The following is a 19,727-nucleotide window of genomic DNA, read 5'->3' as shown; positions in this document are numbered from 1 at the left end:
GAGGCTGCACTCCCACCAAAGACGCTGCGGGGAGAGCAGAGGGGCAGGGAGGAGCGCAGAGCTTTTTCTTGACAGCAGCCCTTGCAGTGCCACACAAGGGGGCCCTGGCCTTTTAGGACCTCCTTCAGGGTTTCCCACCCTCGGGGAGGTCCCACGTCATGACCAGTGTGTTCCAGAGGGGGTTCGTCTCTGAGGCTGGTGGATCCAACCTGCTTGCTGTCTCGGGGGTCCACACTCACCATGTGGATAGGGACAAGAGGCCTGGACCAGATTCTGCCCCCCAAGGGCAGGGGCACAGCGGGGTAGAGTGAAAAGGACTGGCAGAAGTGTCCGACGGCCTCCCCTCCCAGCAGCTGTCCAGGTTTGGGGTGGTGCCATGCCAGGGTGGGACGGACCTGGGAAAGGGGCTCCGCATTCCACGAGATGGGTCGGAGCCAGTCCTGGAACATGAACACCGGTATATTTTATGTGCACACATATGAAAAGGAAGAGACAGAGACCAATGGAGACACAGCAGGCAATGCACACACAAGCCAGTCGTGTGTCTTTCTCGAGAGCCGCCGGATTGGAAGACAGTCCACCCATTTCAAAGCTGGGGCCTGCAGCGCCTCCAGGTCTGGGCAGCTTCAGGATGGACGGCTCTCTCCCTGCCTCCGTCACAGCTCAAGGGCTGACGTCCCCTGTACCTGCCTGCCCGCGCGAGTGTCTGCACAGCCCAGAGCTTCATAAGTGCAGGTCCTCGCACGAGTCGTCCCACTCAGCAGTGGCCTGCCCGGGAGACCCATGTAGAGCGGGGACCAGGGCAAAAGGGCGTCGTGGGCACTCCCCAGGTATTATTGCTAAGAATAAGCAAGGGCCATTGAAACTCAGTGGCATTGAGGAGGGGACAGGGCACAGGAAGCCTGGCGGACGTCCCAAGCAGCTGAACCATGCAGGGCAGCACACTTGCGCTCTGCGGCTCACAGAGCTGCCACGGCCAGCACAGAGGCGCAGGGTGCCAGGGGCTCAGCGGCAGCCAGCACGCTCCCTGCCAGCAGCCCCACGGCCTGGCCGGCTGGAGTTACTCCGGACCTGAGCCCTGGGCACTAAGGGATCGGGGCTCTGAAGATACCACAAAAAACACGAGTTTGACGTCTGGCTGCCTCTCGTGACATCCGAACCTGTAGGTCCTGGGGTCAGGTCACAGGCCGCAGCCTCCCTGAGCTGGGGGCTCTTCGCCCTATGAAGGGCCGCTGGGGCAACAGGGCACCTAGATGAAGGAGGACCACAATGCAGAACGCTGCCAGGCATGCACGTTCACTCCAGGAACTCTCGCACTTGGGACCTGCAGGGCCCGGAGAGGAAACGGTGCCTGGGAATGCCCACACAGGCCACATCAGCAGGAGCGCAGCCAGGCAGGCCGCTGAAGGCCACACCGTGGCTGACAGCTCAGGAGGTCTTCTTCTGGGCAACCTCAGCAAGCTGGCGACTGGGTTCCTTCGTAGAAGGGGGATGTGAAGGTGGGTGACGGGGGGGGGGGGTTGTCAGGGCACAGACGACTGGCAACATGGAGCTACGGGAAGGTACCAAGGAGCTGACGGCCCAGCAGGAAGAGGGACTCCTCCCACCTAAAGGCGGAAAGCAATCCACCCCTGACACTCCGCAGTCCTCAAAGCCCTGTGACTGAGGCCTTAACAAAATCTAAGGTAGGCAGGGTGAGCCGCCACAGACCGGAGTTTGCCACTGGAGAAGCCGGCTCAGGAAACGGCTGGGAAAACGCCAAGCCTCCTTCCCCGAGGCTTGGAGCGGCAGGAAAACGCCACTAGAAGCTGGGTGTCTAAGCCTTTCTCTTCTCTCAGGTCGCATCTGTCACCTGGTGCTGTTACCTGGCTGGTGCTGGCATCCACTCCAGGTGTAGCAGCCAACAAGGAAGAGGAGATGCTCCGCAGGTGGTACTGTCACTTTTTAATGCTCTACAAGAAAGGGAAGGCTAATTCCTACCTCAGTCCTAGTGTGGTCAAGAGGAGACCATGTCCGGCAGGGTGGTCCACTTTTTGCTGGGTCCCTCCCTGTGGAGGGTGGCGGATGGAGCCAGACAGACCGGTCACGGGGAAAGGGAGACCACTAGGAGGAAGATGACCACGAGTGCGGCAGGGTAACACTACTTGAGGCGCAAGCTCAAAGGGTCAGCCTTGCCAGGACGGGCAGGGGGAGGGGCAGCCCTGAGGTTTCGCTGCAGAGCTGGGGCCATGGTAGAACCAGAACGGACCCCTTCTTCCCGTGAGGAAGGCTCCAAAGCGCCTTCCCTGGTCCTCTTTTTCTTTCTCATCCTCCACGGAGCTCCAGCCCTGGCGACCCTCCATCCCCTAGAAAGCTACTTTGCCCCACTGGCTTGAAAATAAACCAGGAGAGGCAAATAGGGTCTAGAGCTCTGCCTCTCTCCCCATTGTACTTATTTGCCCCTTGGGCCAACTGTGCTCTGGGGGCCACTATTTGCTTTGAGCAGGGTCCTTGCAGCGGTGGGACACTGCCAAGAGTCCACCAGACCAGAGCTGGGGAGGCCGAACTCAGGCCCTCCCAGCCATCAGGCCAGCGGGAGGAGCGGAGGCCGCAAGAGGGCCGGCAGGGTCTGTCTCAGGGCTCCGCCCCGGCTGCCGCCCTGTGGGCTAGGGAGCTGGGGATGGGGCAGGGGTGGTGACCGACACGGATAAGGGCTGCTAGTGGTAAAGGCAGAAAGGGGGAAACACCACCGAACACACGGGGACTGAAACCTCCAAAAGCCCAAGGTTGGTGGGAATTCCAGCACCACGGGGGCCCCCAGAAGGCCAAGGGAGCAGCGTGGGCCCTGGGGGAGGGGAGCAGAGCCAGGGGAAGGTTCCCAGCGCCTGCAGACCAGCACTCCTGCCGTGCAGCTGGGCGGCTGCAGGGCCTCTCTTAGGCTGCAGCTCAGCAGGCCCCCGGGGAGGTATTGGTTGCAAGCAAGCACCTGAATATTGCCGAACGGAACCAGCCAAAGCCCAGCTAAGTCCGGGTGAGAGGGAGGGAGGGGGCCGCAGCAGCAGCCCAAAACCTCGGCGGACCTGGTCTCTCACCTTCGGCCCACGGGCAGTGTGCCCCAGTCAGGACAGGACCTGTCGCTTCCTAGGTCATCATGCAGTCCAGGCATTGCCCAGCCACACGGCTCCTGCCGCCAGCCCCGGGCGCTGGGGATCCAGGGACCCTTCCCAGTGTCCCTCTGTAGCCTCGACACCTGGGCCCCCAACACCACCCCCCCACGGAGGGTATGGGGCTGTGTGCGCCCTCCTGGGGCAGGGCTGTGCTAAATAGAACGGGCAACGCTGCCAGCTTGGTCCCTTTGTCCATGGCTTCCGCGCGAGACCCCCAGCCCTCCCCCACCCACCTCCCTACTCAGTCAGTCTTGACATGGCCATTGGCCAGGGCCACGGGGCCGCCGGGCTCGGCGTCCTTGTCAAAGCGGAGGCGAAGGGTGTTGCGGATGACGAACTGCTCCACAATGAGCGCCCCGCAGAACCAGGGCACGGCGTACTCCAGGGTGATGAGGCCCATGAAGTCGAAGTCGAACTGGGAGTAATCCCAGGGGCAGGCGTTGAACTGGCGCAGGATGAAGCCGGTGGTGAACTCCCACAGGTAGGTCCAGAGCGTGTAGATGAGGCAGCGCAGCAGGAGCGGGCAGCGGCCCCGCAGGCGCAGGTACATGCGCTCCACGATGAGGATGGAGGTGCCGTAGATGAAGAGGGCCCACACGCTCGTGACGCCCGGGAACTTCCAGTTAAAGTTCACCACGAACTCCCAGGCCGCCGTGAACATCACCTCGCAGAAGTAGCCGTGGATGGCGTACAGGTACCAGCGGGACAGCGCCGTCAGGGGCTCCGCAGAAGCCATGGCGCTGGCTGGGGCCTGCTGCTGGGGACACAAAGGATGAGCAGGTGAGGGACGAGGGAGCCCCCAAACCTCCTCGACCTTTCTTCTTGGCATGTCTACTACATCCTATAGCTCTTTCCTTTTTTTGGGGGGGTGGTACCAGGAATTGAACTCAGGACCTCACGCTTGCCAGGCAGGCGCTGTGCCACTGAGCTAGATCTCCGCACCCCCAATAGGTCTTTTTGATTACCTGCGGTCACTGAAGAGCAGGTTGTGCTGGGTTGCCAGTCACCCCGCTCCTGAACCACCAGCTGATTTCTCACCAGGCCCGTCTCTCGGGGACCCCATCTCGCACCCATTTCTTCTCAGACAGTTCCATGGCTCTCTTATTTCTGAGATCTAAGCAACCCAGCACTTTTGCCTCTCTGTATGGTGACATATGCATAACAAATATCATTGTAACCATTTTTCTTTTTTTTTGTCTTTTTGAGACAGGGTCTCGCTATGCAGTTCAGGCTGGCCTTGAGCTCACTTTTTAGCCCAGGCTGGTCTCGAACTCAAAAGGATCCTCCTGCCTCAGCCTCTGGTGTGCTGGGATTACAGGCGTGCGCCACCATGCCCGGCTCACTGTAACCATTTTAAGCGTATACTCCAGTGGCATTAGAACATTCACGTTGTTCTGTGACCATGACCACCTGCCACCTCCAGAAAACTTCTCATCATCCCAAACAGAAAGGAACACCTCATGCCCCCTTCCCCCAGCTCCTGGCAACCTTCTTTCTGTCTCCATAAACTTGACTACCCTGGGTACCCCGAATGAGTAGAATTACAGTGTTTGTTCTTTTGTGTCTCACTCAGTGTTCTCGGGGGTCATCCACGCTGTAGCGTGGGTCTGAATGCCCTTCCTTTCTATGGCTGAGTAAATCCCACTGGCTGTACAGAGCACACGCGGTAGCCCATTCCCCTGCTCAGGATTGCTTCCACCTTTCTCCACGCCTGTGAATGAATAATGTTGCTGCGAATACAGGCGCACAAGCATCTCTTGGAGAGCCCGCTTCTGAGTGTCTGGGGTCTATACCCAGAAGTGGAATCACTTCTATGGAATTTCCACGGCTCACTTCTGAAGAACTGCCCCACTGTTCACATTTTACATTCCCAGCCGCCACGCCCAGGCCTCCAGTTGCTCCACATCTGGTCAGTGCTCGCGTTTGCCATTTTCTCAGTAATGGCCATCCCGGCACCTAAAGCGGCGTGTCCCTGCAGCCACACTTGAACAGCCATGTTACATGGAGTTGTGGTATTTGGTTCCACATGGAAGGGAACCAGCGGGCTGTGAGCTTTTGATGTATGCGCCCTCGTGCCATGATGAGCCTGGGAACTCCGGCGGGCAGAGGCTGTGAGACAGCCCTGCTTGGCAGTCCCTGGCCCAGGCCTCTCTCAGTGATGTGTCCTGTTTCTACAGAGGGCGGTAGGGGAAGAGCTCGGGTGGCATGAAGAATGGGAAGCTCTGCCAGCTGCCAGTGGGCACCTGGCTTGACATCTGCCAATCACCTCTCCGAGGTGGGACTGGGAACGGAGGTGAATGAGGTGGGAGAGGCAGTTCACCTCCTGTCTGTCACCTTCCAGCCAGCACTGTCACACGGCCATCGTACCTACCCACTGCCTGCCCTGGGCATGGCTCTGTGTTCTCCTAGCACTTCGTCTCACTGGCTCTTATTAGGATTCATTTGAAGGGCAAGTAGGTTTACTCCCACTTTTTTTTTCTGTCCTGTGGATTGGCCCAGGACCTTTGCAATGAATTACATCCCTAGCCCTTTTTAAATACTGAAACAGGGTCTTGCTAAATTGCAAAGTTGCCCAGGCTGAGTTCAAACTGGGTTCCTCCTGCCTCCGCCTCCCAGAGAGCTGGTATTACAGGTGTGAGCCACCACGCCCAGCTTTGCTCCCACATTATAGGGGAGGCAGATGGGGCTCAGAGAGGGGGCATCGTTTGGGCACTATCCCAGGGCCAGTAAGTGGAAGACCTCAGACAAGAACCAACTTCTTGAATTCTACTTCAAAATTCATCGCGCTGTTGCCCAGCTCCTAGACACGAGTCCCTCCAGCCACCCTCCCACTTGGACACATTCAGTGGCTCCCTCCTCCAGTGCAGTAGCATCTCATCTTTGGTCCGGCATTCAAGACTCTCTGTGATCTCTCCCAGTCTGCCTGCTCAGCCACACCCTCACTGTCCACCCGCTGCCTCACCTCCATACTTTGAAGATCTTATTCGTCCTCTCCGTCCACAAGCACAAACCCAGCGCACGGTGATCTTGAGAACAAAATCTCTCCTCTCCCTCGCCGCTAATTCTCTCTTCTGAGCTTCCACAGGTTATTTTGTTATACTGTGTTGACAACTTGCGGTACAGAGCTGGGTCCTCTGCTCCACCCCTATATATGCCTCTCTTTCCTGGACACCTCCCCTAAATGTCTCACTGACACCTCAAACTTCTCTCCTAAGCCAAACTGCTTATCTTTCACCCAGACCTGTTTGCCTCCTCTGACTCCGCCCTGACTAATGGTGGTACCATGCGCCCAGTCACAAGCCAGAGGCCTGGGCCACTTCCCCACTCGAACCTGAGCTCCCGAGAGTAAGGACCTGTCTGTCTGGTTCAGCGTGGTATCCCCAGGGCCTGGCCCCGTGCCCAGCACATAGTTAGCATTCAGCACAAGGACAAGGGCATTTCTCAATCGGTTCACAATTGCCCCCTAACAAACATCCCCAAGCCTGATGGCCTGAATCGCCTCTCATTTACTACTGCAGCTCCTGCGCCTGTGAGCTGGCGGATACCAGCTGCCCTTGATCGTGAGGCTGAGTCACGAGCGCTCGGCTCTGCGCTGGGCTGGGGAAGGTGGGCAGGGCGGCTCTGTTGCCCCAGTCTCTCGTCCTCCACCCTGGCGCAGCAGACTAGGGCGGACACACATAATCTCCATCAGACAGTTGCCTCACGGTGAGGTGGAGGCAGGTGCAGCCCCGCCGCACAGGTGCTTCCCAAGCCTGGCCAAGCGGGGAAGGGAGAGAGGGCGGTTAGTGGTACAGGGCTGCGGCTGGAGAGGAGAAATAATGAACAACTTCTAATATTCCATAGCATATTAGGTTAGCTGTGTTTAAGCACAACTAGTTGTACATTTCAAAATAGTAGAGAGGACTTTAAATGCTATCAAAGAAGTGATAAATGCTTAAGGCAATGGATATACCAATCACCCCAATTGGTCATCACACACTGTGTACATGTACTGAAATGTGATCCTGTACCCCATACATACATGGACAACTACCACAAATCAGTTCAATCTTTTAAAAATATTGCCGGGTGTGGTGGTGCGCGCCGGTAATCCCAGCACTCGGGAGGCTGAGGCAGGAGGATCGCTGCGAGTTTGAGGCCAGCCTGGGCTACAAGGTGAGCTCAAGGCCAGCCTGAACTACATAGCGAGACCCTGTCTCAAAAAGACAAAAAAAAATTAATTTTTAAGAAAAACCTCACGCATTCAGGAGACCGAGGCAGAAAAATGACAGCCCCATTTTTCAAAAGGCTCTAGCTAAGTCAGGCTCACTAACAGCTCACGGGCCAAACCAAATCACCCAGCAAAGCACACATTCACGCCCTTTCTACCTCTTACAGCTCCTCGAGAGCCACCTCCTCTTCAGTCCACTCTTCTCCCTGCTGCTGCTCTGGCGCGGCCCTCCCTGTGTCTCACCTAGATAGCATCTCGCCTCGCCCAGCTCTCTTCCCGTTCAAATCACGTGACCCAGGGTGTCTCGAAAGAGCGATCTTTCAGCTGACTGTAGGGATGGACGTCTGTAATCTCAGCACTCAGGAAGCTGAGGCAGGAGGATTGCAAGTTCAAAGCCAGTGTGGGCTACGTACAGTTGAAAGCCAACTTGGACTACGTAGGGAGACCCTGTCTCAAACCTCCTGCCCCTCCAAAGAGCAATTTCTATGCCCATCTGATGTTTCTCTCCACTTAAAGCCCACTGGTGGATCTTCGGCATCTACATTCCCTAGGGACGGCCGGCAGCGCCCTGTACGTCGCACTCTGCCCCGGGGCTGTCTTCTGGACCTTTGCTCCCAGGGCTGTCCTTCCCACCTGCCACCTTTGCCTCCTCTGTGCCCCACCACGGACCCAAACACCAAACCCTCCTCTACGACTGTCCAATCTGCACTGCTGTGCAGGGAAGTTAGTATTCAGCTTTGCTCTGCTTCATCTGAGGCCGCCACTAGTAGCCGCTTTAGGAAAACTTCATGTAATATTAAGAGAAAAAGGCAGGATTCAAAACTGAGTATTTAATATGACTTTGATTGTGCAAAAACACCATCCATCAATGTAAATATGCAAGAAATTGGCCAACGACCTTCTTACTTATTATACATGAATCTTATTTATATTTTTCTCTGTACTCTAAAATTCTTCCTATCAACCAAGTGTACGCTTTGTAAAAGTGTTAAAAATGCTTGTTTTGGGATGGGGGTGAAGCTCAGTGGTAGGCCCTGAGTTTGATCCCTAGCACTGCAAAAAAAAAAAAAAAAGTTTGCTCATGGGGGATAATCATGCATCACTGTAATCCCAGCACTCTGGGAGGCTGAAGCAGGAGGATTCCAAGTTTGAGGTCACTTGGGCAACTTAACTTGACCCTGCCTCAAAAAACACAGCACAGAGGTACAGTACCTCTGGGTTCCATCAACAGTGCTGCAAAGAAAAAAGAAAGACCAATAACCTGATTGCTCCATGCCTCAGTTTCCTTATTGGTAAAATAAGGGCAGTCAGAGTAACACCCGCAGCTACTGCGAAGGTGAATGAGCTCATATACACACTCACTACCTGAATACTGCAGGCCCTCCAGAAGGGAGGCTGCTCTTTCCCGGCTCTGGACAGACCCTACGCTTTTGAGGGCCACCTCCTTCCTGCGCTGGGTCATGGTGCCCCTGCCCTCCCCAGCCTTGGGGCAGCCTTCCCTGCCAAGCAGACCACCTCCTGAGCTGGGAGACGCTGTGGGTACACACAGCACTCTCGAGGGGGCACGATCCCCCACACGCAGCCTAGAGAACAAGTGCGAGCGGCCAGCTTCCCTGGGCCGACGAGGCCAAGCTCAAGGAGAAAGGCCTCAGAACCAGCCCCCTGAGGGTCTGTGGAAAAGAGGGTACAGAGAGAAGATGAGCGTTCCCAGCACAACCTCCACGCCTGCACTTTATCCAGAACTGTCCTTCCCCAGGTGAGGGAACACACTCGGGCTGTAGGGACACAGGAGGGACTGAGAGACGCTGAGGCAGGCGGCTCAGGTGCAGCGGTCCAGAGACCATTGGGCTGTGCAGCCCAGCGCAGGCCCTTCTGCACGATGGTCTGTCCACCGCCTGCACACAGAAAGCCCTGGCTCTCCTGGGCAGGGGGAAGCGGCCTCCACTCAGAAGTGTTTTCCTACATCGGCCTGGCTCGGGCCAGGGTCCAGCTGACTTTTAAACCCCGCACTCCTTCCCTCTGATCTAATCTGCCTGGGCAGCCGACAGTGGTGAAGCCAGAGACTCCAGCCTTTCCCAGGTGAAAAGCGCTGGACCCCAAAGCCCTGTCAGCAGAGGCGAGATGAAAGGAGCAGCCATCAAAGGGAGAGAGGAACCCCCGCTGAAAGAGGCCAAACCGCAGAAGAGAGGTGGAAGGGGAGGACGGGGAGCCTCGGACCTGGATTCTGTTTCGGGCAGGCGGTGGGAAGCACACCCAAAGAAAGGCAGCCCTTGTCCAATGGCTGCGCTAGGACAGCGCAGCAGGTCCACAGCAGACAGACAAATGGGGCCAACTGCAGGACTCGCTGGGGGCAGGAGACGGTAAAGACAAAGGAAAGACAGAGAGTCCTTGGCTGGAAAGTAGCTCCCCACGGGGGGCGACATGAGGTGGGAGGCGGGGCCTCTGCCTGGGGTGCATAATCAGAGCTCCACTCCGCAACCCCATACCTTATCATCGCGGGAGCCGTGTAACTTTGAGCCACCCTCTGCTGAGCCGAATAGGCCCCTACTCCCCGCCCTGGCTACTTTTCCCTGCTCAGCCTCCTTTGTCCCTGGGCTCCTTCCAAATCCCTGCCTGCTCAGCCCTGGAGTCAGAGCCCTGAGAAAGCCTGCAGCAGCAAGAACCAGCAGCTCGCAGACGTCGGCCTTTCTCCTCGTGACAGCACAGCTATCCTGAGGGCTGTGACGTCAGGGAAAAAAATTCGAGGGAGAGGAAGGAGGAGAGTGAGGTAGGGTGGGACACACGAGGGGAACAGCTGGAGAGCAGGAGACGGTTTCGCCAGCCGGGTTTGGGGAAAGTGCACTCAACTGTAGGAGGATGAATGCTCATGCTCACGGATGAAGAGCCGGGGAACGCGGTGTCCTTGTAAGGGGCAGAACTCAAGGTGACTTGTCAGGGGCAGAGCGCCACCCTCCAGGGGGACAGCGCTGAGGAGGAGGAGCCGGCTCTCAGTGTCTTGCTCCCTACGAGCACCTCACCTGCTGCCCTCAAAGCCTGCTGAGCTCTTCACAGGGTAGCTAAGGACAGAGCGGGCAGTGGACAGGGTGAAGTGAGACTAAACAGCCTGCAGACGAGGCCAGATGGAATGACTGCCCTTGGCTTTGCCAAAAACTCTCAACCTATTCCAGGAAGTCTGGTGCCATAACATGATGACTTGAGGACTTTTTGTCCAGAGAAGCATCTTGCTAGAAGATCAGGACCCTCCGGCCATGCGGCCAGGCCGGGCCAACCTTCTCTCACCCCATTCACCTCCCAGGCTTCCCAGGTGGGCATCACGTGCAGAGGAGGAAAACACAGGCTTCCTTCAGGACCTGAGGAAAACATGTGGAGGGAAATACCACTGGCTGGCTCAGAGGCCACTGAGCTTCCCCCCTTTCACTGTGGGCACCCCTCAGGGTCAGTCCCTGGGATCCGTGATGCTGAAGGCCCTCGGAAGCCCTCCCCCTACCTCCCAAGTCATAACAATACTAACAACCACACTCTTCTCAGCACTTTCCATGTATTAGATTGCCCTCAAGCCCATTTTACAGATAGGGAAAGTGAGGCAGAGACAGGCTAAACAAGTAGCTTATGTTCTTGCAAGTATAAAAGGCAAAGCTGGGATTCAAACCCCACAAGTCCAGCTCCAGATTCTTCACCCCTCATCAGCACGCTGCACTGCCCTGGAGACTGACTAAGCTTCCTCTACCTTGGGCCGGGAAGATTGCTCAGCGGCACAGCGCCTGCCTGGCAAGTGCAAGGTCGTGAGTTCAATAGCCAGTATATTAAAAAAAAAAAAAAGGTTCCTCTACCATTTTCCAAGTTTCTGTTCCTGGAAGTCTGGAATGGATGGCATCTAGAGAAACAACTAGAAGTAGAAAGGGTGCATAACTCTAGGAGGATCATCAGTGAAGCTCAGAACTGTATGTTAGTATTGTCCAGGCTCTCAGCCTATCCCTCGGGCCAAATTCTGGCAGGATCCACACAAAAGTCCTCCAGGGTCAAGGCCGACCTTTGCAGGACCATGGCAGCACTACCCCTCAGGGCCTCAGTGGCTATTCAAAGACCCCTCACCAGCACACACCATCCACAGCCTCTTTTACTGCCCACCCGCCCCGGTCTGTAAATCTCAGATCTGTCCTATGCTGATGCCAGCCAAGAGCAGGGCGTGCAAGCGGCGGCCCAGCGGAGCCATCTGCCCAGGGTGGCAGCAGCCGGAGTGTCAGAGACAGCCATTCCACAAGAGGGCTGTAGAGGGATTCAGATTCTAAGCAAATCCCAGCAGGGAGGCACAAGCGGCTGGGAACCTTCTGCATCGCCTGAAATGTCCTTCTCAGCCCTTCATCTGAGGTCATTCGGGTCTCGGCTCAGCTGTCACCCCTCTGAGACCGTCTCTGGTCCCCCCGAAACCCAAGCAGACTCCCTGTGCACTCACATCTCTCCATCTTATTTTCCTCGTGGTATTTTCAGTTTCTGGCAATCTTTTGCTGATTGTTTACGGTCTTTTCCGCTCCGATTAGAATGAAAGATCCAAGAAGCCTGGGGCTTTGTTTGAGTCACTTGCTGGGCAACCAGTGTTTAGAATGGTACCTGGTAATAATACCTAACAACATCTGTGAGCAGGAGGCAGGGAGGGATGTGCCTGCCTGGTGACAAGTGCAGGTGTCATCCTGTAGATGTAAAATGTTCCCCCATATGCTCATGTGGTCAGAAGGAGGATTCTGGGAAGGTGACTGGGTCACAAAGGCTCTAGTCTCACCCCTGGATTCACCTACTGGTGAGATTATAATTGGAAGGCACTGCTGGGAGGCAATGAACACAGGAGATGAGGCCTTGCTGTTGAAGGAAGTGGGCGGGGGGGGGCGTGACCTTGGGGATCACGTCTGGTCCCTGACCCCGTGCTCTCTAGCTCTTTCCCTCTCTATCTGCTTCTTGGTTGCCAGGAGGTGGGAAGCTTTCCTCCACCACATCCTTCCTCCCTGGTGTTCCTGTCTTGGAGTCAGCTGACCATGGACTGCACCCTCTAATACCGCAAGCCAGAATAACTTTCCTCCTCTTAGTTGCTCTCCAGTATTTGTCACAGTGATGAAAAGCTGACCATTACAGTAGGTATTAAACAGTAGCTGGCTCGGCCTTTCTCCTCCTCTCTTCTTACAACATCTGTATTGTTTTTCCAATTACTAAAGTAGCATGTGCTCACAGGTGAAGTGTAAACATTATGGGAAGAAATGACTTAGCAAGCAGAAGCCTCCCCTGATCCCACATCCTAGAGAAAGTCACTATGAATGGAACAGTCTCTGGACAACCAGATTAAATTGTTTTAAAAGAAGCCAATCCATGCACTGTAGAAAAGAAAAGCATCCAGAATGACACCAAACTAACCGCGTGATCACTTCTCCCGTCTTTCCCTGTGTATATTTTATGTTACTATGACGTACTTGCTCTAATCTGCCATTTTCACTTACTTCATCGTAACTGTTTTTCCGAATTGCTATACAGCCTGTGTGCTCATTATTACAACACCTAATGTTCCACCAAGCGGAAAACTTTAGCCGAGATGGTGAGCAGAGGGAACAGGTATTTCCTATTTCCACAATAACAACTTCTAGAGGCCACACAGCTCAAAGATGCGGCTCCCACAATGACATAGCCTGAAAATATGTAACACCCGCTCCCATCCCATAATGGTAGCCTTGCTGGATCCTCAGGCAGGAGGCAGGTTCAGTACTAGGCCAGGCCTAAGCCCATGAGGGTGGGGTATAAGGCAGGCAGGCTGGTGATCCCCAGGTTCCTGAAACATACTCACTTATCACAGCTTTGCGTGTGTGGCTCAGAATAGACATCAGGATCCCTGTGCAGGAGTGTCCCAGCTTAACCTCCGTCCTGGTGCCAGACTGGGCCTCGGTACCGTTCTCAGCAGTGTGGGCAAGCATCAGCTCCAGGATTCAGCTGATCCTTGGTTGGTGGGCGGCGGTTTCCATGTGTCCCTGGGAATAAAAGAGGAGGCCTTCATGAGCTCAATCCACCCCCAGCCCTAGACTACCAGGCCAACTGGAAAGGCAGAACCAAAGCGGGATCAGACCAAGGCCCCTCTCCCGCAGCCTGCCGTTTCCTCTCTGCATCTTGTCTGCTCCGGTCAGGTTAATCCAGGAAGGCCTGAGATGGTTACCGGAAATTCCCAGGGTGGCTTAGGGTCTGGGCTTCCTGTATTATGAGCAAACGAATGCTTTCACCTTCACCCCACAGTTATGAAGGGCAGTGGAGAACCTCACCTCACGGAAGGCAGACAATGTCGGACTTTTTTTTAACATTTTGAGTGTTACATACAACCAACACAGAAAACCAGATAAACACAATGTGTATTAAAGCCCTCTACCTGCAATCCACCACCCTAATATTTGTCCCATTTTATTATTTACTATTATCATTATTGAGGCCCTTCCTCTTAACTTTGACAACTGGCTAGAAGCTGATATAAACATTACTTTCTTGGGTTTTGTTTTTTTTTTTGAGACAAAGTCTTGCTATGTAGTCCAAGCTAACCTAGAATTTGCAGCGATCCTCCTGCCTCAGCCTCCCAAGTGTTGGAATTATAGGCGTGTGCCACCAAGCCCAGTTGAAATCTTACTTTATAAAGCCCTTTCCTACGTACATGTTTTGATAATCTCCCTGAGACTGGACACATGTTTTGCTCTAACATGAAGCTGTAGCAGCTTCCCTGGAAACTCCCCGGCTCAGAACCATCTGCACAGCACAAGGACGGGGCTTTAGCCAGCTCCGTGGCTGCTCGGAGCTGAGAACGGTGTGTGGCTGGGGTGGAAGGCGGCACCACTGCTCCACGGTGGACCCAGAGGTATCAGCCTCGACCTTCCTCCCCTCCACCATCTTCCCCAAGCAGAGCCTCTCCCTTTGGGCCCCTGTGAGGCAGCAGAGGAGCTGAGACGTGTGAGGGCGGGGAATGGGGGGACCTGAGATGCACCCTATGCGAGTGTACTTCTGTGGGGGACCCCAGGTTTCCCCCGGGCCTCTGCACAGAGAAAACGGAGGAGCACAAGATGTGAGGCTGCCGGGCTCAGCCTGGCTTGTCCCGCCCAGCTCATCTACAGAAAGGGACCTTTGCCCTCCCCAACTGTTCAGCCTCATCTCCCTCCTCTCCCAGCCGCCCGATGGAGGACAGCGGCCACCCTGGAACGTACCTGCCACCTGGAAGAAAGAGCCTTAAGTGCCCGTCCAATACCCCCGCCACCAGCACACCAGATCGCATGGCCTGAGGAGTTCAAGTTCCCCCATGGGTACTTCCCCTTCCCCGGGCCCTAGTCACGCAGCAGCAATAGCACAAGTTGAAAGAGAAACAGAAACCAAAGACCACATCCTGCCAGAGTGTGCAGGCTGCAGTCAGCCCTGGAAGCTGCTGGGCAGCTGAGGTGCAGCCTGGAAGATGAAGCTGCAGCGGTCAGAGCAGGCCCCTCCTGCTGCCTGCCTCTGGCTGGACACCTCCTGCGCCCCCGTCTGCAAGGGCGACACATGCCCCACGCACCCCCGTGCTGGTGGGGGTGGAGGAGAAGTGATGCGGCAGGCACAGGGCCTCCTCCTGCAAGAGCACAGCTGCCCTCAGCCTCCTCAGACTCTCCGTCCCACAAGGGGACAGAGGCCTGAAGCTCCTCTGTGGACTGCGCAACCAGAGCATGTGACTGCGGAGAAGCCTCACAGCAACTGACACGCGCGCAGAATTTGGAGTTTTTCCGGTCTACCACCTTCACGAGTCTCTCCGGACTCCTGGAGGGCATGAAGGGCCAGAGGGGCACCTCCATCCTAGGGCCAGATACGCTGACACGTGCGATGATGCAAGATTTGTCCAAATCCACATATTTGATGCAAGTCCTGGTCAGCCCTAAACAGCATGCCTTCCACCTAAACCTCATCCTGAAGGCACACGAGTGAGTACGATCCACCCACGCACCCTGTGAGCCACTTACTTTGCAAATACAGAGCTGAAGGTCTCCATACAGCTCCTCCATCAACATGCCTGAGGGGCTCCTGGAGCTCCGAGGAGCCGGGACCATTGCCTTTTCCCACCTGGTCATCTGCTGCCTTCCCGGGCAGCCCGCCCCCTTCCACCCTCCCAGGCGCTGTTTACACCTTCCCTCCACACGCAGCCTCTGGGTTACCCCTTCACTGTTGCTCTAGGGACTGTACCCTGCTTCCACCCACACATGTTGTCACACCTGAAAATTATTTCGTGTGTGTGTTCCGGTCACCGCATAGTGAATTCCTGGAGGCCACACTATTTCTGTTGGACAGATGGACAAGCAAGCTGGAGAAGTACCCAGCTAACTTCTTGGCTGATGGAGTCAGCCAGCGTATTAACCCAGCCTAGTAATGCAGCGGTATGGTCTAGTTACTGTAAGTGGCAGTTAGCGCAGACTAGTGATAAAAAGATAAAAAGAGCTTAATCAAGCAGCCAAGTCAAATTTAGAGATGCAAAGGTAAACACAAGAAGAAGGATAAAAGCTATACTAAAGAGCAAGATAAGGACCTTCCTTCCCAGGAAGAAGATATGCTAAATTAGTTGACAGTTCCTCCTTACCTCCTGAGGACCGGATTTCCACGGGACTTCAACCAGACTCAGAAAACATTAGAAATGCAGAATAACCAGTTTCCTTTTAACTCAGTTTCCTGTGAACCAGTTAAATAACTAATGCCTTTTAAAAAGCCACCTGTTTAAAACAAGTCCCATACAGAAGGCCCAAACAGAGAAGCACAATGGACTTCTATTCAGAAGAGCTCCAAGAGCTTGTTCCTTTTTCTTTCTAATACACACTCCCCTAAATTTCTGCTTTTGTACTCAGATCTATTCTTCAGTTTTGGAAGACACAGCCCGTGGGTTTGTACAAAATTAACCATTTCAGTAATGTCTGGTGTCTGTGTCTAATTTCTCGGGAAGGACTTCTCTTCCATTAAGCTCCATAAGTGTGGGCCTACATGGGTCAAGACAGATCAGGGAAACAAAAAGGGAGCTCAAGCTCCTTTCTCCCACCCCCAGGCACCGTCACATGGACTGAGGTGGGGGAAGCAAGAGCAGGTGGCTTGGGTCTGGACACTACAGAAGACTCCGTCCAGTATCGCGCAAGGAGAGCTGGGGCGGAGACCGACATCCCCAGCATCCCGGCAGGCACTGCAGCAGGCACTGCGGCTCCCACAGGGACAGGGCCGGGTGGGTGCAGGTCAGAGAATAATAATGCCTATTCTGTTACTTCTACAGCCGGGGCACTCTCAAAAGGCACAGCCACTTTCACACAGGAAGTTTCACTTCCCAAAGAGGTTTAACCAGCAGCTGCTGATAGAAAATTCCCCCTGCATCGTTTTCTCTCCTCTATAACTGGGGTAAGCTGGGCTTGCAGGATTGAAATCTCTGCTTCTCTGACCAGAACCCAAATCCTCCCACCCCCTGGAACTAAAGACTGGAGCCAGGAAGTGTGCAGGCAAACACCATCCCTTTCCTTCCCCACTCTCCTCAGCCTTAACCCTCCTCACGTTTCCCAGGAAAGGAAAAAACAAAATATTCCCACACTCCACACACAATACTTCTTGACCAGATGTGCGAGATTTCCTCACATGCATACGCAGCGGTTCTCCAGCGGACACCAACTGCGTATTCTGGGATTCGTTTCAACTCAGAGCCTATCTGCCCGGAGATGATGGCGGATCCTGTATTTTGAGGGCTCAGGTTCACAAGACTGTCCCCACCACAGATGCTAATCACAAGCAGTCGGTTATCACCTGCACTTCTGACTGGCTGCAAACCAGGCTGCACATTACCCGCTCTTGGGTCTGATTAATTTGCCAGGAGGCTCTCAGAACTCAGAAACAAGCGTCTTTGCTGGACAACCAGATGCAGACATACATAGGGCAAGGCATGGGCACGGGGCTGCTTACCACCATAGTAAATGTAACTTGCCTGTTTGGCATCTGAGAGTTTATCAGATCTCGTCCAAGAGTTCTTACAGAGGGCCGGGGATACAGCTCAGCAGCACAATCGCCTGCCTGGCAAGCACAAGGTCCTGAGTTTGATCCTCGGTACCAAACAAAAACAAAAAAGTTTTTATACAGCTTGATCCCTGGCCCAATTTTTTGGGGGGTACTGGGAATCGAACTCAGGACCTTCCTCTTGCAAGGCAGGCGACTGTGCTATTGAGCTACATCAAATAGAGCTTGATCTTCAGCCCCCTCACCTCTGACCTTTTGGTTGCTAGATGAGGCTATAAGTTCCAAATTTGTAATCTCCTGATCACTTGGTCTTCTGGTCATTGGTCCTACCCTAAAGCTAACTAGGGGTCTCAGCCTAAGCGCTTCATTAGCAAAGCCCGATTAAGGAGCCCCCTGAGTATTCAAAGCGCCCCCCCAGTCCTTCCCACGTGACCCAGAACAACTGCTTTTACTTATCCGGTGATATGACCAGCCCAGAACGCTAGTGAATTTGGCATTTTCCCAAACCAAGGAGTAACCACACTCAGCTACAGACGGTGAGTGTTCTAAATCCATCCCCCACCAGGAGAAAGGCTGTGTCCGGCCAGGTCCCCCGGGGAGCAAGGAGGCATGGGGGTGGCAGGATGGCAGCTGGGCCCCCCCTGTACTTGGCTCTGTCCTTCCACTCCGAGGCCCGGCTTGCACTCTGGCGTTCCCAGCCTGCCTGACCCCTCACCTCTACCTTCTGTTTCACTCGGAGGCCACCCTGCCCTGTCCCTCTGCTCTGCTCCCTGCTTCCTGTCTGGCCCCCTCTGCCTTCTTACTCCTTCTAATGGCCCTCCCCTGCAACTCTGACTCCTACACCCGCCCCGAGGGTGGTCTCTGTCCTTGCTCCTTCCTTTCCCTCCGTCCCACTCCCCGGCACTAGGTAGCGCCGGCTTGCTGTCTGAAAGGCTGGACAGCTGCTGGGTTCTCTAATTAGCTGCCTGGCTGCAGTCCCAGAGCCAGGCATGTGTTACTGTGAGGAGCTGCGGCGCCTCCCTCCGTCAATAATCCCCTACGCAGACCCCAGGGCCGCAGCCGGGGGCCCCAGAATCCTCACTCCGGGAGACCAGCAAGCCTCCTCCCCTCAGCCAGAGTGGAAGGCGTGTGGTGTCTCACCACAGGGCCCCGCAGGTTACCTCAGCACACCCCGCCTGCAGGAGCAACAGGGATCCTGCCCTAGGTGGCCTCAGCAGTGCAGGCAGGAAGCCCAGAGGATCTTTCGGAGGTCAGGTTTGGATTGGCCCAAAATGTGACACCAGAGCTCTGCTTCTCACCGCCTTCTACAGCCAAGCCGCCCCAGGGATCTCCAACAACCACGGAACCTTGTCTGAGAAGTCCTGTTTATGCAAGGGATAGAATTTCAGTAGTATTCCCTGAACGCCAGGCGCCGTACTAGGTGTGAATAAGACAACGTTCCTGCTCCCTGGGGCTCACAGGCTGTGGAGACCAAAAAAATGCCATGTAACACATGTAGAATTTCTAATACTATGCCACAAAAAAGGGGGAAGGGTGTGATGGGAGACAGAGAGAAGCGGCACTCTCCTTCTAGGGCAAGTATGAAACATCTTAAGGAGGTCGCTTTGGGGGCAGGCAGGAAGGATGAAAAGAAGCCACGCTTTGGGGACAGCAGGCAGAGGAACAGTAAGTGAAGAGACGTGGAATTAGGCAACAGCTAAACAGTTTGAAAAACAGCAAGGGCAAGCAGCTCAGCGGCAGAACGTTTATACAGCCATGTGTGAGGCGCTGGGTTCCATCTCCAAAACTATAAAGGAAAGAAATAGGCCGGAGGGGCCAACGCGCGGCACATGAGCACTGGACCAGCCTAGCCAGTCACAGGCCACGTTTCCGAGACTCAGCGACTGGCCCAGGGATGGGCCTGCTCCAATCAGAGCTGCTCCAACCAGAGCTGATCCAATCAGGGCTGACCCAATCAGGGCTGATCCAATCAGAGGTGCTGATCCAATCAGGGCTGACCCAATCAGGGCTGACCCAATCAGGGCTGCTCCAATCAGGACTGATCCAATCAGAGGTGCTCCAACCAGAGCTGATCCAATCAGAGCTGATCCTGGGACTTTCCTTGGGATGACCAGCAAAAGCATTAAACGTGAATCACAGGAGGTGAAGGTTATGAGCTAAGTCCCGCACCAGATTAGGCTAAAAGTCACAGCTGAAGCACTCTCTCTTAAACTCCTTTAAGCTCAGGTTCAAACTTCTCCAGCCCTACGAAATCAAGATTAAAGTGATAACAACCAAATTTCTCAAACAGGCATGATAATGAGGTTCCTCTCCCTCAATCCTTACACAAAAGAAGTCCCTTGAAATAACCCAATGTTAACACATCA

The 19,727-nt window shown here is 54.9% G+C and overlaps 1 protein-coding gene across 10 annotated transcripts in view; it reads right to left on the bottom strand.

The window, feature by feature from the left end:
• Nucleotides 1-441: 441 nt before the first annotated feature.
• Tmem229b (transmembrane protein 229B) overlaps nucleotides 442-19,727 on the bottom strand; it is a 60,466-nt gene continuing 41,180 nt past the window's right edge. For 2 of the 10 annotated variants that reach the window (XM_013521895.1, XM_005399079.2), the window contains exons 2-3: nucleotides 13,181-13,361; nucleotides 442-3,900 (exon numbers count right to left, since the gene is read on the bottom strand). In XM_013521895.1, coding sequence (XP_013377349.1) covers nucleotides 3,388-3,882 — 495 coding nt within the window. In that variant the 5' untranslated portion in view covers nucleotides 3,883-3,900; nucleotides 13,181-13,361 and the 3' untranslated portion in view covers nucleotides 442-3,387. Of the gene's footprint in view, nucleotides 3,904-6,108; nucleotides 6,286-7,514; nucleotides 7,531-11,809; nucleotides 11,897-13,180; nucleotides 13,362-14,570; nucleotides 14,710-18,521; nucleotides 18,682-19,727 lie in introns of those variants that run through there. The other 8 variants (XM_013521896.1, XM_005399077.2, XM_005399076.2 and 5 more) reach the window with 8 other exon arrangements.

This window comes from Chinchilla lanigera, unplaced genomic scaffold (genome assembly GCF_000276665.1).
Source record: "Chinchilla lanigera isolate Chin_1 unplaced genomic scaffold, ChiLan1.0 scaffold00065, whole genome shotgun sequence".
Taxonomy (NCBI): domain Eukaryota; kingdom Metazoa; phylum Chordata; class Mammalia; order Rodentia; family Chinchillidae; genus Chinchilla; species Chinchilla lanigera.
Note: the sequence above shows the minus strand (reverse complement) of the source record. Positions and strands in the feature narration are given on the sequence as shown.